General features: G+C 48.9%; 1 protein-coding gene across 2 annotated transcripts in view; it reads left to right on the top strand.

Moving 5' to 3' along the window:
- arfgef1 (ADP-ribosylation factor guanine nucleotide-exchange factor 1 (brefeldin A-inhibited)) overlaps positions 1 to 26025 on the top strand; it is a 67512-nt gene extending 41487 nt beyond the window's left edge. For both annotated transcript variants that reach the window (XM_064333022.1, XM_064333023.1), the window contains 30 exons: positions 2054 to 2288; positions 2867 to 2966; positions 3052 to 3191; positions 4595 to 4703; positions 8332 to 8533; positions 8638 to 8749; positions 9384 to 9589; positions 9853 to 9937; positions 10340 to 10505; positions 11023 to 11174; positions 11795 to 11923; positions 12332 to 12490; positions 12795 to 12939; positions 13059 to 13149; positions 13344 to 13384; positions 13497 to 13666; positions 13810 to 13961; positions 15730 to 15902; positions 16431 to 16591; positions 17258 to 17388; positions 17861 to 17990; positions 18293 to 18428; positions 18544 to 18682; positions 19964 to 20036; positions 20256 to 20415; positions 20513 to 20652; positions 20957 to 21125; positions 21640 to 21778; positions 23828 to 23945; positions 24408 to 26025. In XM_064333022.1, coding sequence (XP_064189092.1) covers positions 2054 to 2288; positions 2867 to 2966; positions 3052 to 3191; positions 4595 to 4703; positions 8332 to 8533; positions 8638 to 8749; positions 9384 to 9589; positions 9853 to 9937; positions 10340 to 10505; positions 11023 to 11174; positions 11795 to 11923; positions 12332 to 12490; positions 12795 to 12939; positions 13059 to 13149; positions 13344 to 13384; positions 13497 to 13666; positions 13810 to 13961; positions 15730 to 15902; positions 16431 to 16591; positions 17258 to 17388; positions 17861 to 17990; positions 18293 to 18428; positions 18544 to 18682; positions 19964 to 20036; positions 20256 to 20415; positions 20513 to 20652; positions 20957 to 21125; positions 21640 to 21778; positions 23828 to 23945; positions 24408 to 24653 — 4309 coding nt within the window. In that variant the 3' untranslated portion in view covers positions 24654 to 26025. The remainder of the gene's footprint in view (positions 1 to 2053; positions 2289 to 2866; positions 2967 to 3051; positions 3192 to 4594; positions 4704 to 8331; positions 8534 to 8637; positions 8750 to 9383; positions 9590 to 9852; positions 9938 to 10339; positions 10506 to 11022; positions 11175 to 11794; positions 11924 to 12331; positions 12491 to 12794; positions 12940 to 13058; positions 13150 to 13343; positions 13385 to 13496; positions 13667 to 13809; positions 13962 to 15729; positions 15903 to 16430; positions 16592 to 17257; positions 17389 to 17860; positions 17991 to 18292; positions 18429 to 18543; positions 18683 to 19963; positions 20037 to 20255; positions 20416 to 20512; positions 20653 to 20956; positions 21126 to 21639; positions 21779 to 23827; positions 23946 to 24407) is intronic.
- Positions 26026 to 26244: the final 219 nt, after the last annotated feature.

The following is a 26244-nucleotide window of genomic DNA, read 5'->3' as shown; positions in this document are numbered from 1 at the left end:
GAGTGTTCTTCAGCGCATATCGATTTCTTTTATCGTATCATTTTTCCTTACAAATACAAGTGAAAATGAAATGAAAGGCTACGCTTTGAAGAATCAGCCTTTTGCATTAATCGTGTCTCAATGAGCAAATGTTAATCTTAAGCAGGAAGCGTCCAAAGCACAGTCCTCTCTTGAGAGCACACTTTCGTTTGATTGTGCTCTTCGCTCACATCGTCGGGTTGTTTCCAATAAAGGACCGTTTTACTTGCCCACTCGGTACAACAGAAGGTATGACGTCAGCCGTTCTGTTTTCCGTTTCGATTTCTGAAGACAAACAGAAAACGAAAAAGCGAAAAAAGGCAAACAGAAAAATGCACTGCCTTGCTCTCCGATGGCCCCATCTGTTTTGCAGACATTAGCTTCTGCTGAAAATTAATTTCTGCCGCCCCCCCTCTCCCTGTAATCCAATTCCGGATGCTGGAGCAACGGTACAAGTGAGATCGCACCGTGGTACTCCATTTTTTTTCCCCCAGCCTATTACTGAGATTAATCTGATTTTGAAATCTGATAGCAGGGTCCACAAAATAGGATTTCCAAATGTGTTTTCTGAGTGTAATTTAATTGGTAGAAATGTCCCGCAGGTTGGGTAAGTTCTCCATAGTCCTGTCTGAAGTTCCAGGAGGGTCCTCTTGAGCCCTTGTTACAGCTCTCCCAATGGGCCGTCCTCCTCCCTTTATCAGTAGATGAACCGAGCTGTCAGACAGCAGAGCCCCCCCCCCCCCTCCACTCCTCTCAACAATTGTGCGGAGAAGAAACCTGTCTTTTACAGCTGTCATCGGAAAAGCTTTGTAGGAAGTCCGTGTCATAGTGCTATTGATCTGTGCGTCAGTGGGCCTGGGGCTTGTTTGCCCTTGAGATTGATATCAGGAGTGGTGTGTGTGTGTGTGTGTGTGTGTGTGTGTTGTCGACCTGTAGCAGAGAGGTTCATACTGGGCCTACAATTTCCAGAAAGATGGTTTATGAGCCATGAGATACCAGAGGCCTCAAGTACCAGTTACACAAGTTGAAGTGTGGGATTTAGAAAATTAACTGTCACAAAATGGGTTTCTGAAACACATAACCAGTGTGGACTGGTTCTCCCAGAGTGTGGCTTTCACAGAGAACCAGCAGCTGCAACAATACTGTAAGGCTTTCAGATCTGTTGTATACACGGACAGATCAGTGGATCAATTTGATGTTCGCATCAATACGCTTTTCTTCCTAAAATGCCTTTGGTCTCGGATGTTTTGTTTCCTCTGCCTGTCCAGCGCAGTTTAGGTTTGCTGAATGTACCATTAAGGTCTGCTTAATGAAGTGTTAGGAGAGATTGTGCAGTGCCATTAAAGCGATTCCGGTTTGTTCGCTGCTTCACGTCCTGCGGCTCAATTCTACTGGATTATGATGTATCCAAACGTCTGCGGCCTGGATGAAAGAGCTGTAGTGTCGCAGTCTGTTTTTTTTTCTACTTAACTTCGCTATTGAACATCGTTTCAGCTCCGGCTTGTGAATCGATTCCATAAATAATATGCGAGCGAAGCAAGCCTCGCTCATAGGGCGAGGGGGCGGAGTCTGCCGATCGTTGACGGCTTGCAGAGAAGGCGATGCCTGTCAGTTCAAAGTGTCTGGCTCTCTTCCCTAGCTCCAGATGGCCGCGCAGAAAATTGGCTCCCCGTCTAGTTATCTATAATATTGGCATATTGAGAGTCCAGTGTGCATCCTCTTATTAAATAAATTCCACTGACCTCTCCGCTTCGCCCATAATCTGTGTCAAAGCATTATGTCAAAGTAGATGCTGGAAAGGTACTTTGGCTGGGATATTTGCTTGCATAATTCAGGGTAATCTGTTATCAGTATTGCATTATTGGTCAGTTACTGATGAAATGATCAATCTGACATGACGTGACGATCCAAAGCGAACTGGGCTGAGTTAATGGTCCAGTTCCCCCGAGTCTCCCACATGGGTCATCCACTCCCGCTGTGTTCCAGACGCCTCTTCCTCTCTGCCCCGCCCCCCCCCCCCCCCCCCCCCGTTCAGGTCTCACGAGCTCCGGTCGAAGGTCCTGTCCCTCCAGCTGCTCCTGTCCATCCTGCAGAACGCCGGGCCCATCTTCAAGACCAACGAGATGTTCATCAACGCCATCAAGCAGTACCTGTGCGTGGCGCTGTCCAAGAACGGCGTGTCGTCCGTCCCCGAGGTCTTCGAGCTCTCGCTGTCCATATTCCTCACCCTGCTGTCCAACTTCAAGACTCATCTCAAGATGCAAATCGAGGTGCAGACATGCTCTTATATCAATGGAAAATTCCTTCTCCCACAGGCAACAAAAGGGTTTTTTTTTTATTTGTGCATTTACACGCCCAGATATATGACTCAGCGGAACCTTCCAGAAAAACGTGGGGAATTTATTTATTGGCTCTGTGTTTTATTACTTAACTAGCTCTGTTCCACCTCAACGGCCTTGGTTTCATTCTCACCTATTGGCTCTTGTTTCTGATATATTTTCAGTGTCTTTGATGTCATGATGTCATGGACGTGTGTGTGTGTGTGTGTCTGTGTGTGTGACTGTGACTGCAGTAGTTTACTTTGGCTGTTCCATACATGTTCGTATAGGAAATCAATTTTCCTTTATTGGATGTTCTTGCTTCAAACATGATTTTATAGCTTATTGGACAGTTTGAAGTATATTTTCATCTAACTGTTGCGTCTTGGGTCGATACTTTAATACTCTGGTAAAATTAGTTCTCGTATTACTCAGGTTAAGTCTGTTAAGCAATTATTTGTTGTGGTTGTTGGCATAATGTACACCAATGCGCTCAGCACATGTAACTGTTTACATTTTTTTTCTATCAGGTGTTTTTCAAAGAGATATTTCTGTATATTCTGGAAACGTCCACGAGTTCCTTTGACCATAAATGGATGGTCATACAGACCCTCACCAGAATATGTGCAGGTAAATGCAGCCCCCGGTCTCTGACGTCTGTGGCACGCAAGCATCTTTATTCCACTCTAATATCTCTGTTTTTGTTTTTTTGCAGATGCCCAGAGCGTGGTTGATATTTATGTGAATTATGATTGTGACTTGAATGCTGCTAATATATTTGAAAGGCTCGTGAATGACCTTTCCAAGATTGCACAGGGCCGAGCTGGGCATGAGCTTGGCATGACTCCTGTTCAGGTAATAAACGCGCCGGTTTGCTCTTCCCCCCCCCCCCAGGCAGCGTAGTATTGCTCACTCGCCCACCACGCTCTGGAGAGAGAGAGAGAGAGAGAGAGAGAGAGAGAGAGAGAGAGAGGGCACAGGGCCAAAACAAGCCAGGAAAGGCTCAATTTAACAAGGTCAAAGCGAAATGTGTGTTTACTGATCCTGGAGGCATTTCACTAGGTCTGAAGACTGAAGGACATAAGCTTTTGTATGGAATCGAGCAATATTTTTATTCAAATTTGCTATTTAAATAACAAAAATTATTGTCTGGACACCCTTTCACAATATTACGTGTAGCTATATTACTTTATGTAAAATATTGTGTTTTCCTGAACATATGCAGAGCAGGTTTATAAAACTAACTGAACAATTAAATACAGAATACAGAGATTCTGCCATGTGACTTCTGGGAACTCTTTCCTAGGTTGATTCTGCATATTAATACTGCATCTTTTAGGCTTTTATCAAGAGGAAGCTAATTCACTACAGGCACTGTATTACACCTCACCATTCTAATGCTGTGCAGTTCAAGAAAAAGAAACATTTTTTGTGAGTTAACAGCAATAACTGAAAAATAACTGAGCCCCGATCTGACTGGTTCAGTAATTTGGCCTTAGCTCTGAATTAGTAACGCCCCAGTAACGGTATCTGTAAGGAGCATCTAAGCCCAGCTTCATCCACTTCACTCTGCGCCCCTCTCATTACTGTCCATCACTGGCGGCCAGGGACACTGCCAGCACAAAGGCGCCCGTTTCCTGCGAGACGTTCTCATATAGGTCACTGTGCTGACACGGCGAGAGACCGCGATTCCCGTCGCTTCTTTCTCCTGAATCATTTTCAGTCGACCCCCCCCCCCCCCCCGTAAAGAGAATAACTCCACACTGCTGCTGTTTGACGATGTTGACTTTGACATGCTGTTTAATCACATTGACATCGACGCTGTCCCAGCTGAAAGATACGAATGGGGTAATCCAAAGGGGTGTATACGTACATGAAGAGTGGGTATGTAAGGGACTGCTTTAATATCTTTCTTTAATGCACTTCTCATCCATTCGCACTTACATTTCATTGATGTATATGTTTTTTTTTTCTCTGGGAAGAAAAAAATGGAAATTTATATATTGAGAGCACTTTTAATATGGTCCCTCTGGACTAATTTGCAGTGAAATAATGAAAGCAGTGAAAGCAAGGTTCCACTTGTACTCTCCCTTTTAGACGATTTCAGTCCCCTGTATCTAACACCGTGTTATCTTATACCGCCTTACTCGCACAATAAGAGCTGGTGACTGGGGCTGTGACCTCGAGCTGCAGAAGCTGTAGCGTCGGGAGTTGCAGTCAGCTGGGTGGGTGACCGCCATGTGGCCGCTGTGTTCTAGGAGCTGAGCCTGAGAAAGAAAGGCCTGGAATGTCTGGTGTCCATTCTGAAGTGCATGGTGGAGTGGAGCAAGGACCAGTACGTCAACCCCAACTCTCAGACCAGCCTCGGTGAGACCCCGCCCACCCTCCCCCAACTCTCAGACCAGCCTCGATGAGACCCCACCCACCTTCCCCCAACTCTCAGACCAGCCTCGATGAGACCCCGCCCACCCTCCCCCCAACTCTGACATGCCTCAGTGAGACCCTGCCCCCCATCCCCCCTACTCTCTGCCAAGCCTCGATGAGACCCCACCCACCTTCCCCAACTCTGACAGGCCTCAGTGAGACCTGCCCCATCCCCTACTCTCAGCCACCTCGATGAGACCCCACCACCTTCCCCCAACTCTGACAGGCCTCAGTGAGACCACACCCAACCTCCCCCCAACTCTTTAGCGCTAGTTAGTCTCACTCAATGAGAGGGAATTACACAGTGCCTTACTTTTGAGCAACGAGCTGATAATGTGTTCCTTTTGGAAGAAAAAGGGAAAACGTCTTCAGAGACGGGTGGAGAAAGCAGCCATGCACTTTTATTTATATATTCAGTGCCTTAGTAGTTTTTCCCCGATAAGAGAGTCCCATGGTGCATATTTACTAAATCCTTGCGGTGCAAGGTCAATCAAGCGCCTGTGTTTGTCTCTGCTGAGAGAATTTCTGAGCTCAAAGGCTGTTAGGCAACAAATACGACCCAAACTTTAATCTTACTCTAAGCTGCCAAGGGCCTGCGTTTATCACAGAGGTTAATGGGTAGTCTGAGAGGAAGGAGAGACAGGCGGGGCCTGTAATCCTGGGCAGGTGAAGATAGAACGCCAGCGTTCGGGTGAGCTGGTCTCTGGGCAGTCTCCCTGCCTTTCTCTCTTCCTATTGGACTTGCTGTGAGGAGATCTTCCTGGTCACCTGAGACTTGGGCTGATACAGAGCACTCACTGTTCGTCCTGGAAACGAGGCCTGAGTGCACGGAGGAGTCCATCCCCCGACAACTGGCACACTCAACCCAGGCCATACGGTTTTCAAGTACACATGCCATAAAGTACACTCAACAGGAAGTATACACATCAGGAAGTATACACACCTGGAAGTACACACACCTTGAAACACACACATTGAAGCACCCACACACCTGGAAGTACTGCACAGTACGGTTTAACCCCCACACACTACCGACACCACTGATCCAACACTGCCAGGTTCTGTTGGACTGAACTGGAGGCCTGTTTAAGGACCGAAATACAGAGTCTAAACATCACGGCTGTATCATTACACATTAAGTATAATAACAGTAACAACTGGTCTTCGAATATTGTTCTCATCAGAGCTCCTACGATACTGACTTCACTGGTCCAACATATTTGGGCCTTTTTGAATACTGCTTCCAGTAAACCTAAAAATGATGGCTTTATCAGTACGAACCGTCCTTGCACCTTCACATAAGATCAGGAAGTGTAACATCAGGGCTGTTTTCATGCCGACTGCGCTGTATCTGAATGTACCGGCTTCCCCAGCGCGTGCCAGGATGTTCTGAACAAAGTGTCTGCCCCACTGTGGGATGAACATACTGTAGAAGGATTCCTGGCGGGCGGATGGTGCCTGGCAGTGTCCTTTGCTGAGAAATGAATGTTTTTTTTGTGTGACGTTGGTCTTTTTGAAATTGTTTAGTCGTGCTGTTCCGCTCAGCCCTGCCGATTATCATTGTCCATTGTTCTTTGTTTTATGGGCTGGCTGCTCGAGGAAGAGCAGGTAGCCGCAGAAAGTTTATGCGCATTCGTTGGAGGCTGGTTGGCTTAGTAATGGCACTTAAGGGATCCTTTTATTGGCGATGAGGCTGGAATTGCTTTTGGTCGTTGTCTTTATCCCTGAGATGCGCAGACTTTGTGCTCATTCACATTTTGTTCGGTGTCCTCGGTGTGATGTCTCTGAGGCTTTTGGTATGCAGTGTTTACAAAGGCTGCCTAAAAGACAGAGTTTGGATTGTATTGTGGCCTAAAACACAAGATTTTGGGTAGTATTTTGGCCTAGAACACAAGAGTCTGGGTTGTGTTGTGGCCTGAAACAGAGCAGTTTGGGTTGTATTGTGGCCTGAAACAGAGCAGTTTGGGTTGTATTGTGGCCTGAAACAGAGCAGGTTGGGTTGTATTGTGGCCTGAAACAGCAGTTTGGGTTGTGTCCTGAAAGAGGAGTGAGGGTTGTGTTGTGTCCTAAAAGAGGAGTTTGGGTTGTGTTGTGTCCTGAAAGAGGAGTTTGGGTTGTGTTGTGTCCTGAAAGAGGAGTTTGGGTTGTGTTGTGTCCTGAATTATGAGTTTGGGTTGTGTTGTGTCCTGAAAGAGGAGTTTGGGATGTGTTGTGTCCTGAAATATGAGTTTGGGTTGTGTTGTGTCCTGAAAGAGGAGTTTGGGTTGTGTTGTGTCCTGAAATATGAGTGTGGGTTGTGTTGTGGCTTGAAACACAGCAGTTTGTGTTGTGTTGTGTCCTGAAAGAGGAGTTTGGGTTGTGTTGTGTCCTGAATTATGAGTTTGGGTTGTGTTGTGTCCTGAAAGAGGAGTTTGGGTTGTGTTGTGTCCTGAAAGAGGAGTTTGGGTTGTGTTGTGTCCTGAAAGAGGAGTTTGGGTTGTGTTGTGTCCTGAATTATGAGTTTGGGTTGTGTTGTGTCCTGAAAGAGGAGTTTGGGTTGTGTTGTGTCCTGAAAGAGGAGTTTGGGTTGTGTTGTGTCCTGAAAGAGGAGTTTGGGCTGTGTTGTGGCTTGAAACACAGCAGTTTGGGTTGTATTGCGGCCATGCTGTGAAAAAAATCACACTATCAGGTTTCTGAATACAAGCAGAATAATTTCAATCTCATTAACTGGCGAGCTGAGGAGATCCGTCCCCCACCGTGCTCTGTCATACTGCGCCGAGCTGAGAGAGGAACTAGGCAGCCGGCTGTGAGCTCACATTACCGTGATGATGCTCAATATTTCAGAGATTTTCCCTTGTGCAATAAGATCCCTTTCACTGCAGCGTCTGTTCCGCCCAGCCACCGACAGGCCCTGCCGTGCCAGCGGATCCACCTTTCCCCTGGCACTGACTGTAACTGCCCCCTTCTACTGCCTCAGACCACACAATACACCCTGCTAAGGCCACTCAGACGTCCATTTTTGCCCCTGGAACTGACTACAACTGCCCCCTTCTACTGCCTCAGGCCACACAATATACCCTGCCAAGGCCACTCAGACGTCCGTTTTTGCCCCTGGAACTGACTACAACTGCCCCCTTTTACTGCCTCAGGCCAAACAATACACCCTGTCAAGGCCACTCAGAGGTCCACTTTTGCCCCTGGCACTGACTGTAACTGCCCCCTTCTACTGCCTCAGGCCACACAATACACCCTGCTAAGGCCACTCAGAGGTCCGCTTTTGCCCCTGGCACCCATTGTAACTGCCCCCTTCTAATGCCTCAGACCACACAGTACACCCCGCCCAGGCCACTCTGAGATTAGCATCGTGTGAGCTTCATGTGTTCTGAGTCTGAAGCCATTTTACGAGTACCTTTTACACCGTAGCCTTTATCTCATAAACCCCGCTGGTCTTCGGCCCTGCTCTTAACAGCTCAGGCGCCTGTCCTTCCGCAAGGGCACAAGCGGATCAATCCATCATGCTTTGTATCCCTACGGCCAACGCGCATGTTGTTTATGGGCTGTACCTGCCTTTTGTTGAATGCCTTATCCCCAGGCCAGGAGAAGCCTTCAGAGCAGGAGACCAATGAGACCAAACACCCGGAGACCATTAACCGCTACGGGAGCATCAACTCCTTGGACTCCACCGCCTCCTCGGGCATCGGCAGCTACAGCACGCAGATGTCCGGGACGGACAACCCCGAGCAGTTCGAGGTCCTCAAGCAGCAGAAGGAGATCATCGAGCAAGGCATCGACCTGTGAGTGACGTCACCGCGGGGGGGAGAAGGCGGTCGCCGTTTAGGCGCGGACGCGTTTCAGAGCCAGCGGCTGAACCCCTTCGCTTGTCTCGCCGTGTGCGCAGGTTCAACAAAAAACCAAAGAGGGGCATCCAGTACCTGCAAGAGCAAGGCATGCTGGGCACCACCCCGGAAGACATCGCCCAGTTCCTGCACCAGGAGGAGAGGCTAGATTCTGTAAGGCCGTCTTTGGCTGTTGGTCCGCTCTCCTTAATTGCACTTCCAACAGCTGGCCAGATCCATCTGGAGCATTCTGTTGAACATTCACACATACACACACACACACACACACACACACTCACACACACTCGCACGCACACACAAACACTTAACCTCCTGGTGATCCCTCAGTATTGTGCATCCCGCTTCCTCTTGGAGATAATTTGAAATCCTCAGCAAAGCGTAAATATTTATGTTACGTCTCTGTGCTTGATAGATAGAATGGCCCCAGGGGGCACGCTGTGCGGTCCTAATCTGCATGTGCTTAAAAACAAGGGACTCCTGCCATTTCTCCAATGCCTACATCAGAGACGAATGACAGTGATGCTCATCGCATTTGTTAGAGTCATAATTACAGAAGTGTTTTTAAGGTCGTTCAAAAGATGGGAGTCATAGTATTGGTCTATTGTAGACTGATGTAGTGTAGAACAACAATTTGGATCACATAATTATTAATATAATAAATATAATGAGGAAAGCTAGACGGCTAGGTGGAATTGTGACCGTGCTCTCCAGGTTTGGGGTTGAGCTTTAGCGTACATCATGCTAGCTGTTCCACGGTTAACCCCCAGTGCTTGCCTCCGGCTCTCAGACTCAGGTAGGCGAATTCCTCGGGGACAACGACCGCTTCAATAAGGAGGTGATGTACGCGTACGTGGACCAAATGGACTTCCAGGGCAAGGACTTTGTGTCGGCCCTGCGCATGTTCCTGGAGGGCTTCCGTCTCCCCGGCGAGGCCCAGAAGATCGACCGGCTGATGGAGAAGTTTGCTGCTAGATATTTGGAATGCAACCAGGGGTGAGCGCCGGCGTTCCGGCTCGCCGCGCGGCTTCGCCGATTAGCATTTCCTGGGCGGCGGCCTGACATTTAACTTTCCCTTCGATTGTGCGCGTGTAACATTTGTCTTTTTCTTTCTATCCCTCTCCATCCCCCCATCCCTCTCTCCCTGACTCCCCCATGTCTCTCCCCGCCTCCCTCTGTGTGTCCGTCTCTGTCTCCCTCCCTATCTCATCCTCTCCCCTCCCCCTCCCCCTCCCTCTCTCTCTCTCTCTCCTCACCAGGCAAACTCTGTTTGCGAGTGCAGACACTGCTTATGTCCTTGCTTATTCGATCATTATGCTGACCACAGACCTGCACAGCCCCCAGGTAAGTGATAAAGGCAGTGCACACCGGTTAGTGAGGGCAAACAGGCCCCTTAATGAGCTCCTATGTGAGCGTTTGATCCAAGCAAACCACTTTGCACTCCATACGAAAAACACTGTCAGGGGTTCCAGTCACCGAGTCATGGACAGGACCTGAGATCTTCTCACATTTTGGAGTTGAAGCCTCATGCTGTCGTCAGTAGCCTAAAAAGCTGTAGATGTGTGCTTAAGATTTCAGATAGGATGAACACTACAGTGCTCAACAGTGCTACTATAAGAATCGCAGGATCACAATCACACTAGGTTTGGGCATTTTGAGTGCATTCATCCATTTGGGTTATTTGTGGTCTGTTATGTAGTATTTTATCTTTTTCTGACTCTGGTCTTTCTCTCTTTGGTTTTAAAGGTGAAAAATAAAATGACTAAAGAGCAATACATAAAAATGAACAGAGGGATCAACGATAGCAAAGACTTGCCTGAGGAATACCTATCAGCCATCTACGACGAGATTGCAGGAAAGAAGATTTCAATGAAGGAAACAAAAGAATTAACCATCAAATCAAACAAGCAAAGTAAGCAGTGTTACCGTTATTATCGAAATACAGTCTGCAGATTTGTCGATGCTGTCGGATATGTAGGTCACTGTTCGATTGTGGGTGTCTAATATGATTTGGCAGGTTTCCTTACTGGCTGGTTTAAAGGGGAAAAGCAGGCTTGGAGACATTTCAGTAAAGTGTTTGATGGCTCCAGGTGAAAGCTCAGCTCCTTCCCCTGCTTCCAGCTTTTACAACAGCTTCTCACTCCAGTGAGGGAGGGGGTGGCATTGCTTGCCTTCTTGGGGAGTCCTGTCCCTCACCTGTCCTTCTACCCTGTCCCCTGTCCCTCACCTTTCCCTATGCCCTGTCCCCATCACTCACCTGTCCTTCTGCCCTGTCCCTGTCCCACTCTCTGTCCCTATCCCTCACCTGTCCTTATGCCCCATCCCCATCCCTGTCCCTCACCTGTCCTTCTGCCCTGTCTCTGTCCCACTGTCTGTCCCTGTCCCTGACCTGTCCTTCTGCCCTGTCCCCGCCCCCGTCCCCGTTGCAGGCGTGGCCAGTGAGAAGCAGCGGCGGCTGCTGTACAACGTGGAGATGGAGCAGATGGCCAAGACGGCCAAGGCCCTGATGGAGGCTGTGAGCCACGTGCAGGCGCCCTTCACCAGCGCCACACACCTGGAGCACGTCAGGCCCATGTTCAAGGCAAGGAAGCGGAGGACGTGCACCCCTCTTCCTCATATTCCTTCCTCATGTTCATCTATCTTCTTCCTTACATTCATCCCTTTACAAACTTTCTGCTTTTAGGAGAAGTGTCCATTGTATGTTAATTTAAAAAGATTTTTTTTTATGGTAGCAAATGTTACATATGCATTTATACAAATGTTCCCTGTTTTTCAGTTTCAGATTTGTTATTTTGGCATTTGTAAATTATCAGTACGCAAAAAGGGCAGAACCTTGTCAAGCTACTCAATGTTCACGATAAGCTTGGCTTGATAGCGTAACATAATGCCGTGCGATATAAAAATAAGAGTAGTAGTTGGTGCAATCAGTGATCAGCTTCTTCCATTTTGCTGTGTATACTGTGAAGACTTGCTAATTTGGGTTTTTTTTTACCCAGCCATAATTTCAGTAACGGTAATAGCTTCTTTCAAGGACCTTCTGAGAACAGCAGGAAGTTTGCATGCCACGTTCTTCATTAGTGTGAGTCACAGCTGTCCCTCCTCACACAGAACCTCTCTCACTCTCCCTCTCTTTCTCTCTCTCCTTTTCTCTCTCTTGCTCTCTCTCTCTCTCTCTCGCCACCTCTCTTTCTCTCTCTCCAGCTTGCTTGGACGCCCTTCCTGGCAGCCTTCAGCGTTGGCTTGCAGGACTGCGATGACACAGAGGTGGCTTTCCTTTGTCTGGAGGGAATTCGCTGTGCCATTAGGATAGCCTGCATTTTCACCATCCAGGTGAGCGGAGCCACAGTCTTCACAGCGGGGAAGCCGTCTACAAACACTCAGTGCAGGAGAACATTTTCAGTCTCTCTGACACCCGCATACAGGCAGATGCTTCGAGAACAAACCCCCTGTTAAGGTCTCACCTTCAGAGTGAGAAAACTCAACCACCCTTCTGTTATGAAACACTTTTTTTATCCACCAGTGTTAATCTTGTCAGTTTTGAAGAGTAATTAGATGTTGCGTATTGTGAAGGATTATGAGGCGGTGTAGTCATAATCCAGTCAGTTTTAAAACGTGAGATATCTCAGGAATGATGATGGATCACTGTGCTGATGAAAGCTGTCAGGTTGTTGTGGGAGGGTGGGGTGGGGCGGGGCGGGGCAGGGCGGGGCAGCGAGTGAAGGTGTCTCCGTCTCGCAGCTGGAGAGGGACGCGTACGTCCAGGCCCTGGCCAGGTTCACCCTGCTGACGGCCAGCTCCGGCATCACCGAGATGAAGCAGAAGAACATCGACACCATCAAGACGCTCATCACGGTGGCCCACACGGACGGCAACTACCTGGGCAACTCCTGGCACGAGGTCAGCAGGGCGGGCAAGGGGGGGTACCAGTCTCACAGTCTAGAAGGTTCCTCAAGGTTCCCAACCCCCCAAGCACTTTAGCGCTTGGTTTAATGTATTACTACTTCAGTTGATCGTAACTGCTCCTCTGAGCTGTACAATAGTAGTCAAAGACAGCAAGGGCAACGGGTTCGACAGCAACCCTGCGGAGCCAGGGGTCAAGTGGCCCAGTGTTAGAGCGGGCGATGTGTCATGTGACCTCCCCGTGAGCGAATGGGAGCGGGCGCGGCTGAGGAACCCGTGTGTCCCTGTCGGAACGCTGCAGATCCTGAAGTGCATCAGCCAGCTGGAGCTGGCGCAGCTGATTGGCACGGGCGTGAAGGCGCGCTACATCTCAGGGACCGTGCGGGGGAAGGAGGGCCTCATCACCGGCGCCAAGGAGCACACCTCCGACGAGTACCTGGGCCTGGGTGAGCCGCCGCGCCCGTCTGAGAGGGGGCCCTGGCCTGGGGGGACGCCTTCGCCCAGTGTGCTCTGACCCTGGAAGGCTGAGAAAATATTTGACTTCTGTTTCTCGTTCGTCACGCAGTTGGTGGGAACGTCGATCGCAAGCAAATAGCGAATATACAGGAGTCGATCGGGGAGACGAGCTCGCAGAGTGTGGTGGTCGCTGTCGACAGGTATCGCAAACAGCCGCTTCATTCCACATAGTTCAATGTTTTCACTAATTCACCTCGGCTGAATGACTACGAGGAAAATTCCAGGAGCAGCAATATGCTTTTGTGGCTACTGATGTTATCACACACGGTAGTATTTGCTTCATATTTGCTTAATAACAGATATGCTTAATGTCTGCGTATCTTTGTTGCTCTAGGATATTCACCGGGTCTACCAGGTTGGATGGAAATGCAATCGGTTAGTAGTGAATCATGATTCTCTCTTATTGGTTGTGCAGATAAACAACACTGGCAGTGCATTGGCCCAAATCACCACACTTTACATCAGACCGGTATCCTCTGTTTTGCAGTTGATTTTGTGCGGTGGCTGTGCGCCGTGTCAATGGATGAACTGGCCTCCCCGACGCACCCGCGCATGTTTAGCCTTCAAAAGATAGTGGAGATTTCCTATTACAACATGGGCCGCATCAGGCTGCAGTGGTCAAGGATCTGGGAAGTCATCGGGGATCATTTCAACAAGGTAGGTTATGATTCTACAGTTCTAAGACCGGTCCTGATGAAGAGAGCCAATCAGCTGCTCTGTGTCTATGCCAGCGGTCGACAGAAACATTTGTGTTTTTGTCGGGGGGAAGTTAAGATGATGCGCTCTCTGTCTCTCTGCAGGTGGGATGTAACCCCAACGAGGATGTAGCCATTTTTGCTGTGGACTCACTCAGGCAGCTGTCCATGAAGTTTTTAGAGAAGGGAGAGCTTGCCAACTTTAGATTCCAGAAGGATTTCTTGAGGCCTTTTGAACATATCATGAAAAAGAATCGGTAAGCGTATTTACAGTCCTTTATATATTTGTTGCTAAAAAAAATAACAAACTTTCAATTCACTGTTTTATGATAAAGTAGGCTAATTTTCCAGGCAGTAATAGTTTATTTTAACAGTTAATTAGAAATGCAACCGAATGATAAATTTAGTCTTTTCAAGAAAAATTGTTTTTAAGTGGACCTTTTTAAGTTTGAAGTTTGTTTGTTCCCTTCTGTCATGTGTGTTGTTAACTGGAAATAATAATGAATAAATAATTCTTTGCTGCTTTTCAAAGAGCAGCTTTTTTTAGTTGTATAAATGTCAAGATCATATAATTTCTGTGACATAAACATTACTTCGCAAGTTTGCATAAATGCATTCTGCATTAAGATTGTGTGATTGATTATAATTGCTTGTGTTGCCCTGATAGAAGTGTGAGCTAACTGATCTGTTAGCGCTGATTAGATGCAGCTGTGGGCTGGTCTGGTCTCTCACTTGAGGCTCTGAGTCACAGCCCAGCTACCAGCGCTGTGTCTTTACCTTCCCTTCTCATCTGTCTTCTGCCCGGCTGCCCTCCTGGGGCCACAGACAGGGCCTGAGTTACAGCACAGCAGGGCCCCGGGGGCCACAGGCAGGGCCTGAGTTACAGCACAGCGGGGCCTTGGGGCCACAGACAGGGCCTGTGTTACAGCACAGCGGGGCCCCGGGGCCACAGACAGGGCCTGAGTTACAGCACAGCAGGAGCCCGGGGCCACAGACAGGGCCTGAGTTACAGCACAGCAGGGCCCTGGGGCCACAGACAGGGCCTGAGTTACAGCACAGCAGGGCCTCGGGGCCACAGACAGGGCCTGAGTTACAGCACAGCAGGGCCCCGGGGCCACAGACAGGGCCTGAGTTACAGCACAGCAGTGAGTTCTGTCTGTATTTACCTGTGGTCAGATAGGCCCTTTTTTGAATCCTCACCCTGCTTTAATTTGTCACATCCAAGCACTAGATACAAACAGAATGCTGCTTACAATCAAGGCCTATTCGAGTCACTTCATCTGAAAGCAAAATTTGAAAATCGTGTCATTTGTAACTGCTGACCTCAGGTGACCCTGCATGTGTAACCCTGGAGATGGATTGACCCAGCCCTTTCCTGCTGGCTGGTTTCAGTCTCAGGGGAACGGGGCGGGGAGATTGATTCCAGCTCCCAGAGTGCCGAACCCGCTCTGTGAGGAAAGATGAATCTGCCCACCCAGCGTGGAGACTGATAGGAACGCTGCCGTGTGTGTGTGTGTGTGGGGGCCCTTCCCACCCTTCCCACCTGGGCCGTGCATCAGCAGGCTGTGTAAAGATTATAAGTGCCAGTGCCCAGGGCTGGGGGTGTAATGGAGTAATGAATCAGGAGGCGGGGAGAGCCGAGCTCTGGGCCCCTGAGGGGGCCGGCTCACACACAACCGCGTTCATTAACCGGGCCGGGCGAGCGAGAGAGGGAGGGAGAGAGGCGGAGAGAGAGGGGGCCGGCTCACACACGGCCGTGTTCATTAACCGGGCCGGGCGAGCGAGGGAGGCAGAGAGAGAGGGGGTCCGCTCGCTGCCGTTCATCACAACCCAGGAAACTGGGCCAGCCGCTCACATGACCACCATCAACCACTGTCTAAACCAATCGCGTACACAAACAAAAAAAAAAATGCCTTGCGTGAACTTATCAGCTCGGGGAGGGAGACTGAGGCCGCTGAGACGTACCGCTCCCGGGTCTCCATGGTGACAGGCCGTTGACGGAGCCCGCCGCTTGTCTCTGCGCAGGTCCCCTACGATCCGGGACATGGTGGTGCGCTGCATCGCGCAGATGGTGAACTCCCAGGCGGGGAACATCCGCTCGGGCTGGAAGAACATCTTCTCCGTCTTCCACCTGGCCGCCTCCGACCAGGACGAGAGCATCGTGGAGCTGGCCTTCCAGACCACCGGCCACATCGTCAGTGAGTCACGCGCGCTCCCTGAAAGCACTCCGCGGATTCACAATCAATACTGAGGATGCAGTGCAGCGGGGAGGCTTTGAATAGGAGAGCTTTGGGACTTTCAGCAAAGGGCGTATGGCCCAAGAGTATTTTTAACTCAACAGAAGCTCCAAATTCCTAACTCCACGCAGAAGTGATATCAGAATGCATTATGCAACAGGGCCTTATGTAAACCCTTTTAAAGCCCCATTTCCCACTAGCGGATTAGCGGGCTCCTCTGTCATAATCCCTGAAGCCATACATTCCGCGGGCGAGGGAGCCTGTAATCTCGCTGGTGCTCAGTCCCTAAAGAAAGCTCAATCTTCATTCATCTTTTGGATGCTAAGACTTCTCACACATGAATTAAGGATACTGCAGTTTGAAAAACTCCTGTGCTCTGTGGTCCTCAGTGACCAGTGCCGTTCCTTCTGAGCGGATTTGCCCCCATGTGGGATTCGAACAGCCGTTAAAACCTTCCCGCTCTTTCTTTCTGCTGCCCTCCCCTCCCAGCGAATGTATTTGAGAAGCACTTCCCCGCCACCATAGACTCCTTCCAGGATGCAGTCAAGTGTCTGTCAGAGTTCGCCTGCAACGCCTCCTTCCCCGACACCAGCATGGAGGCCATCCGCCTGATCCGTCACTGTGCCAAATACGTGTCTGACCGGCCCCAGGTGAGAGGCTCGCCCCGCCCCGCCCGTCTCATAGCAACAGTTCTACTGCAGGGCTCCTTACTTCTGAGCATTAACAGATACACAACTATGTAAGGTACAAAAAATTATTATATTTAAGTCAGGAGACGGTGACTAAAGCAGTTTACCAACTACCTACAGAACCCGAAAGCGATGTAATTACTGTTGAGGTCAGAGCAGGGCTGCCAAACCCCTTCCCAAACATCTACCATCCTGTAGGCTTTCACTCCCTAAAAAAGCACACCTCATTGAAGTTAAAACCTACAGGATGGTAGGTCTTGAGGAAGAGGGTTTGGGCATCCCTGGTTCAGTGTCCTGACCTACCTTCTCTTCCCTTTGAGCTGTGGAATAATTAATCCTGTAATTATAACCGGGAGAAGACGAAGGGCTTTGATGGAGGAGAATGGTCTAACCAACCTCCCACTGCTTGGAGGCAAACCTGTATGTGTGAATAGTCAGATGGACATCACCTTCCAGTAATGAGCGAATGTGAGATCAGGGTCAGGGATTTGTGCTGAGTGCAGTGTTGACAGAGCGATGACATCGCGGATGGACAGTAGCCTCCGGTGATGAGAGAGTGTGAGCTCAGGGTTAGCGGTTTACACCGAGCGCAGTGCTGACGGAGAGTGGTGACGCCGCCCCCTGCAGGCCTTCAAAGACTACACCAGCGATGACATGAATGTAGCCCCAGAGGACCGGGTATGGGTGCGAGGCTGGTTCCCCATCCTGTTCGAGCTCTCCTGCATCATCAACAGGTGTAAGCTGGACGTGAGAACAAGGTCAGAGCAGCTCCTCTCTCTTGTGTACATATGTACATCCCACAAACACTCCTGTAGTCAAACATTTAGGTCTAATTCAGATATCCTTTACTGGCATCGTGACTACACATGGGTATTGTCTAAGCAATCCTTTACATAAAAATGTGCATCAACAACAAAAACAATATACATATAAAGTACATTAGAGATGACTAGAAATTAATATGTGTAGAATTTTAAAATACTTCTAGTTATGTCACTAAAAACATTTTTAAAATAATAACAGTTACCTTTTGGTGAACCTCTCCTCACTGTCTGTCAGGTATGACATCACACACTGGGCAGCAAAAGGTCCTATTTGTCTCTAGAAGGACTGGTATTAGTGCCCTTCATCTGATTAGATTCCCACCTGAAAAACAACACATCCTTAGTTAGTTCTAGGTCAGTTGTCTTTTGTCTTAAGTATGGCCGCGTTTCTTGTTTTGCGCTCCAGGGGCTTGACCGTGATGTTTGAGGTCATGAAGACATACGGTCACACCTATGAGAAGCACTGGTGGCAGGACCTGTTCAGGATCGTGTTCAGAATCTTCGACAACATGAAGCTGCCGGAGCAGCAGACAGAGGTGGGCACTTCCTCCCAAAATGAAAACCATAGCTGAGAGAGGCCTGGTCCTGCCTCTGCTGGGACAGCACAGCTGTTCTGTACACTGGCCAGATGGTCATCTCTGGCTCTCCTTCAGTAGGAGGACCCAGCTGATAACATGTGGGTGGGTCGGTCTTATCTGTTGCCCTTTGTGACTGTAATGCACAGTAGTGGCTTAAACAGAAGTCATAGTGCAGAGGTAGTGGCCCTATGGCTTGTTGTTGTCTGGAGGAGTTCAGGTGAAGTCATCATGCCTTTCATCTCTTCTGCTGGCTTTGACAGAAAGCAGAGTGGATGACCACGACCTGCAACCACGCACTTTACGCCATCTGCGACGTCTTCACCCAGTACTTTGAGTCGCTCAGCGACGTCCTGCTCGACGACATCCTCTCCCAGCTGTACTGGTGCGTGCAGCAAGGTGAGTGTGGAGCCCCCGGGACAGCGTTAATGGTCTGGTTCAGCCGGACATCTGTGGCCCCCCATCACACTGCCTCTCTCTCTCTTTCTGTCTCTCTCTGTCTCTCTCCCTGTAGACAACGAGCAGCTGGCCCGCTCAGGCACAAACTGCCTGGAGAATGTGGTCATTCTCAACGGAGAGAAGTTCACCCCTGAGACCTGGGACAAAACCTGCAACTGTATGCTGGACATCTTCAAAACCACAATCCCACACATGTAAGACGCAGAGCTGGCTCTTCCTTATTTTAACTGTTGTGTAGCATTGCTCATGCACAGTGAGATGCTGTCACACCAGCCGACTGTAACCCTCCCACCCCCGGATGGCATCGCCTGGCCACAGACTGCACTGGTGCACATGCACAATACCAGAACATAGAGCCCATCCATGCACGATATGAGACCATAGGGCCCATCCATACGCAATACCAGACCATAGAGCCCATCCATGCACGATATGAGACCATGGCCATCATACGCATACACATAGAGCCCATCCAGCACGATATGAGACCATGGCCCATCCATACGCAATACCAGACCATAGAGCCCATCCATGCACGATATGAGACCATAGGGCCCATCCATACGCAATACCAGACCATAGAGCCCATCCATGCACGATATGAGACCATAGGGCCCCATCCATACGCAATACCAGACCATAGAGCCCATCCATGCATGATATGAGACCATAGGGCCCATCCATACGCAATACCAGACCATAGAGCCCATCCATGCACGATATGAGACCATAGGGCCCATCCATATGCAATACCAGACCATAGGGCCCATCCATACGCAATACCAGACCATAGAGCCCATCCATGCACAATATGAGACCATTGGGCCCATCCATACGCAATACCAGACCATAGGGCTCATACATGCATAATACCAGACCGTAGAGCCCATCCCATCCAGCAGCCTGCTATTTTGCTTTTTAGTTGTATAAAATTAATTTTGCATCAGTTTGGCAGCATGATTAGAAAAACTCATGGACCAAAACCTTAATGTGTGATTTCCTCTGGCAGTATATTAGATATTTTGCTGTTGATGCCGAATTCACTGAAGTGATAACAAGCACAGTGCACACTGACTGTGTTGTTCCACCAAGAATAAGTAGAAATGAATTTGAGTCGTTTAAAATATTGTGGCTAACTAGCCAGCAAAGATTTAAAATGTTTTTTTCCGAGTAAGTACTTTGATGATCTTTTTCCAGTTGTATCTCATGCAGCTTGACTTTAATTCTGCTTGTGTGCTGTATTAATATTAGCTTTTTATCAGACTGATTATGAGAGTCTTCATACTTTTATTGGGAAATAGCGTTCAGCTCAGTTCCAGTGAATATGCTGAAGGTAAATGCATCCCCCATGTGCATGGAGGAAACTTTTCAGTAGTCATTTGTAGGTATAATAATAATAATATGAGGTCAGGACTGGCCTGTGTCATGCTGTGCTGGAACTTGTTAACATTGTCCTGCACTGTCACTCTCCCCAGGCTTCTGACATGGAGGCCAGCGGGGACAGACGGTGACCACACCAGTCAGCTGGACGTGTCAGATAAGCAGCTGGTATGTAAATGGGAATGTTCCTGTTTGTTTGTCCTCTTTCCTTCTCATCGTATTCGGAGCTAAATCTGTTCTTAGGAAATCTATATAGAGGGATCGCAAAGCGTGGAAATGGTGTTCTGAAAGTGTTTTGTTTTGCAATGATGCGTGCAAGAAGTTAATTGTTAACATCTGTCCAGTATTGAATATGCCTACAGAAATTGCCTGATTTATGTTCCCCAGGACTCAATCTCCCAGAAGTCCCTTGACATCCAGTCACGGGCGGAGGACCAGCAGTCAATATGCAGCGTGGAGAACCGCTCCTTGGAGAACCGGCGGCAGAGTCAGTTCAGCGTTGGCTCAGGCACTTATGAGGACGGCCCCAGAGCCAGGACCCCGACGAGTGAGTCTCTGTGGAATTGTGAGAGCTTTGAGCTTTGAACCGTTTCTGTTCTATCGCTCCGTGCTCACGTGGCGCCGCCCCTTCCCTTGTGTCACAGAGGTGCAGGAGCAGAGGCTCTTCGCTGCCCTGCTCATCAAGTGTGTGGTCCAGCTGGAGCTCATCCAGACCATCGACAACATCATCTTCTTCCCCGCCACCAGCAAGAAGGAGGACGCCGAGAACTTCGCCGCTGCCCAGGTAACGCTCACCCAGCGCAGCGTGCTAAACTCACCACAGGTCAGGTCTGAAGCCATTGCAGAGATGGGCCTGGTGTTCAGGGGGCAGCTTTACATTAACCTTGTTCAATTTGATCTTTAATATCAACCAATGAATTCCCAAGAAACCCAGTGAGCACTGTGTACACACCGGCTGTAATTTATCAATCAAGCGCTGAGCAACAGCAGAAACCAGGTACTTCAGGACCGCGGTTGAGGACCACCGTATTAGAGATGTTGTTTGGGATGTCTTCTCCTGCAAAGCTGAATGCCTTTCCTCTGTGCAGAGGGACACGCTGGAGGTGGACGTGCACGTGGACACGCAGGACCAGGGCATGTACCGCTACCTGACCTCCGAGCAGCTCTTCAAGCTGCTGGACTGCCTGCTGGAGTCGCACCGCTTCGCCAAGGCCTTCAACTCCAACAACGAGCAGAGGACGGTGCTCTGGAAGGCCGGTGAGCTGCAGTAGCACAGGCACCACTTAGCCTTAGCGATTTGACCTCTACATACATCCATCCATCCATCCATTATCTATAACCACTTATCCTGGGCAGGGTCACGGGGGGTGCTGGAGCCTATCCCAGCATGCATTGGGCAAGAGGCAAGAATACACCCTGGAGAGGCCGCCAATCTATCGCAGGGCACACACACCATTCACTCACACACTCATACCTATGGGCAATTTAGAGTCTCCAGTTAGTCTGCCTGCATGTCTTTGGACTGTGGGAGGAAACCGGAGTACCTGGAGGAAACCCACATGGACACGGGGAGAACATGCAAACTCCGCACAGAAAGGCCCCAAGCCCAGATTCGAACCCACAACCTTCTTGCTGTGAGGCGACAGTGCTATTAACTGCACCACCGTGCCACCCCCTCTACATACATGTCAAGTCTATTGTGTATATCCATCCGATGCAATGGGTGATGTACTGTGTAAATATGAGACTGTGGCTGTGGTCATCTCCCCAGGCTTCAAAGGGAAGTCCAAGCCCAACCTGCTGAAGCAGGAGACGAGCAGCCTGGCGTGCGGCCTGCGCATCCTCTTCCGCATGTACACCGACCAGAGCCGGCAGGCCGCCTGGGAGGAGGTGCAGAAACGGCTGCTCAAGTAAGATGGGGCGGACGGAGCGCCCGAACCTACGCCCCTGTCTTCGAACTACACCTGTCCTCCATGTGCTCCTCTCTGTGCTCCTCCCTGTTCCACTTCCTGTGCATGCATCTGCTCCTCCACGCTGCTCCTGTGTCCTCCACCGAATGCGGGTGTTTATGTCTCAACCCTCCGTTAAATGAATGTGATATCATTGAGAGGTTTGCACACAACCTCATTAAAATCCCATGCCACTTTCTGTCTTATCCCTTTAATGAGGTTTTCTATCCTGTAGCAATCCTTAATCACACCATCACCACAGTTGTGGGTGGAAATCATTTAAACTATCTTTTTATGTATTAAATCACTCTGGTGATCTGTGGTCTGCATTTAGATGAATGACTTGCTAAAGCTTTTTTTGTGGCCACAACATTCGGCTAATACAGCGTCAGAGTGTCCTGCAAGCATAAACTCTGTGAATTGATACGGTTTTGCAATCTGCTCCACGCAAGCAGCTTCAATTATTTCACCAGGGGGAGATGGCTTGTCACACTGTGCCAGGAGAAAGACTATCGGAATTCTATTGGATTGCTGATATTGGATGCCACGTTTTGTTGCAGTCACAATGTTAAATTGGATTGCACCTTTGATTTTGTTTTGTTTTTTTTGCAATCACAGATAAGGGCAAGGAATTGCAAAGTCGTGTTTTTAGATGTGTTGTCAATTTCAGCCACGGCTTTGGAAAGTCAAACAAATTGAGTTTGGAAATGTCTGAGTAAGACATTGTGTCTGAGGGAAACGTGACTTTGGGGACTGGAAAAGGCCGATGCTGCCATTGCAAATGCACCGACACTGGTGGTGAACTGGAATGCCCTCTGGCTGGACTCTCTCTAGGGGCCATGACACATCGAGGTGAACGAAGGTGAATGAGCAGTCAGCTCTGAAGATCTGCCAACAGTACAATATTGTGTGCCATCCATGCCAACTGTAAAATCTGGATAGGCTGTCTGCGAAGTCTCTTTGAACGCAGAGCCAATCAGAGCGCGGCAGGGTGCAACTTGAGTCATTTTACCTTCCATTGTGAAGTAAACACGCAGGAAACAGTTCAGGCAGCTCTTCCACCATCTCTGGCCAAAATGAACAGAAGCAAGCTTAGACTATAAAACCAGTAGAAGCAATTTTGTGTGATGTGCACGGACAAAAGTAGAAGCAGGAGCAGATGGTTAGACTTGCGTTTTGAATTATACTGTTATTACCATATTTTAAATGACACCATTAAATTCCAGCCAAATGCAAAAGGCACCAGCAGCACATTTCCTCCCCTGTGACAGCCCCTGCTTTGTGTGCTGTTTGCGGAGTGTCAAGTACTGGCGAAGTTTGGCCCCAACTTTTTTTTTAATGTTTACTGGACTGTGAAGTTTAAAAGCCAGAAGGCTGCATCCCTGCCTCTCGGAGTGTTTGTCTTGTCCTCCAGGCCACAGACCCGGAGCTAATTCGGGAGATGGCCGTCACTGCAGTGCCCTGGCTCGGCTCGTCGTGTCTGGCAGGAAGCGCTAATGAGTTGCCAGGAACGGTTTCCATTTGTGCGGGGCTGTTGGCTTGATTTGCAGAGCGGTTCACCATCTCTCAGAGTTTGCATGTCGCAGATGGCGTGCGGTTTTAAACAAGTCCATCGTTTGAAAGAACTTCAACAGCGTTAAGTTTTCCACCTTGAGGCTGAGGCTACTTGGACAACCCATCATTAATAGTCACTGGAGTGTCATATGGTTTACCCAGACACCTTCTTAAATGGCATCAGAGTTACCAGTTCAGACATGCGGACTTTGTTGTGCCACTGTATTGGTGAAGATTTATGAAGCTTTGAGGCCCCTGGGGGAGCAGTGTGTGAAAGTGGCCATGGGGGGGGGGGGGTAGGATTGGGGTTGTCAGGCCGTCAGATGGCCGTTACGTGAGGGGTCAGCAGTGAGCACAGGGGCGTGGTCATTCAGAGTTCAGAGGTCGCCACTGCCCCCCTCTTGCGGATCATTGGGGGAGGGTTCAGAGCAGTCACACATCTCTCCTGACTTTCAGTGTCTGCAGCGAGGCCATTGGCTACTTCCTGACGCTGACATCGGAGAGCCACCGAGAGGCCTGGACCAACCTCCTCCTCCTCTTCCTCACCAAGGTGTTGAAGATCAGTGACGACAGGGTGAGGCCCGCCCACTGTCCTGCTTAAAACTCATCAGTTTCTTACTTCAGAAATAGACTTACAGAGTGACCGAAAATTTCATTTGAAACTTCTTTAATGCTCCTAAGGAATGTGATCTTTCAGCTCTGTTTAAACGGTATTTAAACTGTATTTTTCCTCACACGCACTGTGATATCTCATAAGTGGCATGGCGTCCATATTGAACTCGTGATTAACGTCTCCACGTCTGAACAGGCTCCGTTTGACTTTCTGAAGTAATTAAAACTCCTAAATCATTAACGCCGCCGCCATTAAGTCCCCCCTGAGAGGCTCTCGAACTGATTTTCGAAGGAAGCAGTTTTGCAGATGTGCATGAATCAGAAATCTCATTCCTCCAGCTGGACCGTTGGGGAAATCTCAGGCAGAGAGTGAATTTAATGAGCCCCCCCCCCCCCTCTCACCCCACCCCCCTGTCCTCCGCAGTTCAAGGCCCACGCCTCCAGGTACTACCCCCTGCTGTGCGAGATCATGCAGTTTGACCTGATCCCAGAGCTGCGGGCCGCGCTGCGCAAGTTCTACCTGCGCATCGGGACCGTCTTCAACATATCTCAGCCGCTGGGCTCGGTGCAGGAGCAGCCGGAGGAGCAGCCGAAGGAGCAGCCGGAGGAGGAGCAGCAGCAGGAGGAGCGGGAGCGGGAGCAGCAGGAGCGGGCGGCTGCTTCTCAGTGACTCCGCCCACCGCGGCAGGCCGGCGTGCCGCATCAGCACCTCCGACCTCCGGGGGGCGGTGCCACCCCGGAGGCCTCCTTTCTGTCTGTCTGTCTGTCTGTTTGTCCTCCTGAAAAAGGTCTGGTGTGTATGGTGAAGTCTTGTCCTTCGGAAGGGCACTAGGGATGCTTTGAACTGACTTTGAAAAACCCCCACCCCCCCTCCCCTTCTGCCCCCCCAGCTGGCGCTGGCAGCACCCCAGCGAGCCCCACTGGACGGTACTGGAAGCTCTTCCGGGGGTCTCGCTGCGTACGGGAGTGAGGGGGGGGGGGAGGGGCCGGGAGGCTCGGGGCCATGCCTTGTACAGTAGGATCATACTCTACAGGATTATACTGATGATTATAACGATGAGAATATTTAATTACTTTCTAACCTTCTGAGTGTTCAGAAGCCTAGTATTTCAAAAGAGCGTGTGTTCCCTGCTATCCCGTGACTTTATCTCAGCAAGCTGTCTGAAGAAGTGAAACTATTTCAAGCAAACCCGATGATCAATTAGTGCAAATGAAGAGTAATGTTTGTGACTTGATTTTTTTTGTTTGTTTTGTTTTTCCTTTTGCACAGCCGACTGCTAACGTTAAGCATCGACAGACCCTTCGGATGAAACTAGTTGTACAGAAAAAGCAGCTTTGTAATATAATCTCATAACACTAAACATTGTTTATGGCAATGATTTTATTTTCTGTAATTCGTTGTTTTTTTTGTTTCTCTGAATCTGCTGCACACGTTTCATTTGCAGAATGCACTGGGGATTTTTACTTTTTGTGAGAGTTTTTATTTAACTTTACCGTTGCTCGTTGGGATTGTCCGGTGAGGGCTTGTGGTCAGTTTGATGCAAGAGAGAAGCTGTTGAAAGGAGATAGTAAAATGATTCCATTTTATATGTACAGAGGCTTTTATTTAAGTTAAAGTGAAAACCCGCCAGTGACTGGGATGCTCTTAAAACTGGAGACAACAATGCAAACTAATCTGAACTGCATCTGAATCGTCCGTTTCCATGTTTGATGTAGGTTTCACTGTATGTGTACAAAATTTAAAACGGTTAAATATATTAAAAATTAGGCTTTTTTTTTTTCCTTTGCTCGGAGATTTACCGGATGTATTAAAAATATGAATAATATTCATTGCTTTGCATTTTGATGGTGAAGTATGGATCTCAATGGTTCTGAAGCATTCCTGGTCACAGTAGAAAACTAATGGACAAAATGTATATGGTACAGCAATGTAAAGTTTTCTATGTTGAGAAAAAAAAAATCTGTACAACTTTCTGTACATGACTGGTTATCATCCGACACATTTTAATCAGGTCATAGGTCAATAAAGTTTTTGAACTCTGTTCATTAGTGCAATTCAAATTCTATAATCGCTCATTTGTAATTCAAGGATGTCCTAGGATGTGGTTTTGCACTGATTGTTTTACTCCGATCAAACCTACATTTGTGAAGCTGAAATACATTTTATAAATCTTAGTAACAGTAACTCCAGCCACCCCAGACAGCCATGACCATTTTGTGAGTAGGTTGCAAACTATGAATGGTTTTCAAAAGACACAAAT

The sequence above is a fragment of the Anguilla rostrata genome, chromosome 4, assembly GCF_018555375.3.
Source record: "Anguilla rostrata isolate EN2019 chromosome 4, ASM1855537v3, whole genome shotgun sequence".
Lineage (NCBI taxonomy): Eukaryota > Metazoa > Chordata > Actinopteri > Anguilliformes > Anguillidae > Anguilla > Anguilla rostrata.
The sequence above is the reverse complement of the archived record's forward strand: the minus strand, read 5'-3'. Positions and strand labels throughout refer to the sequence as shown.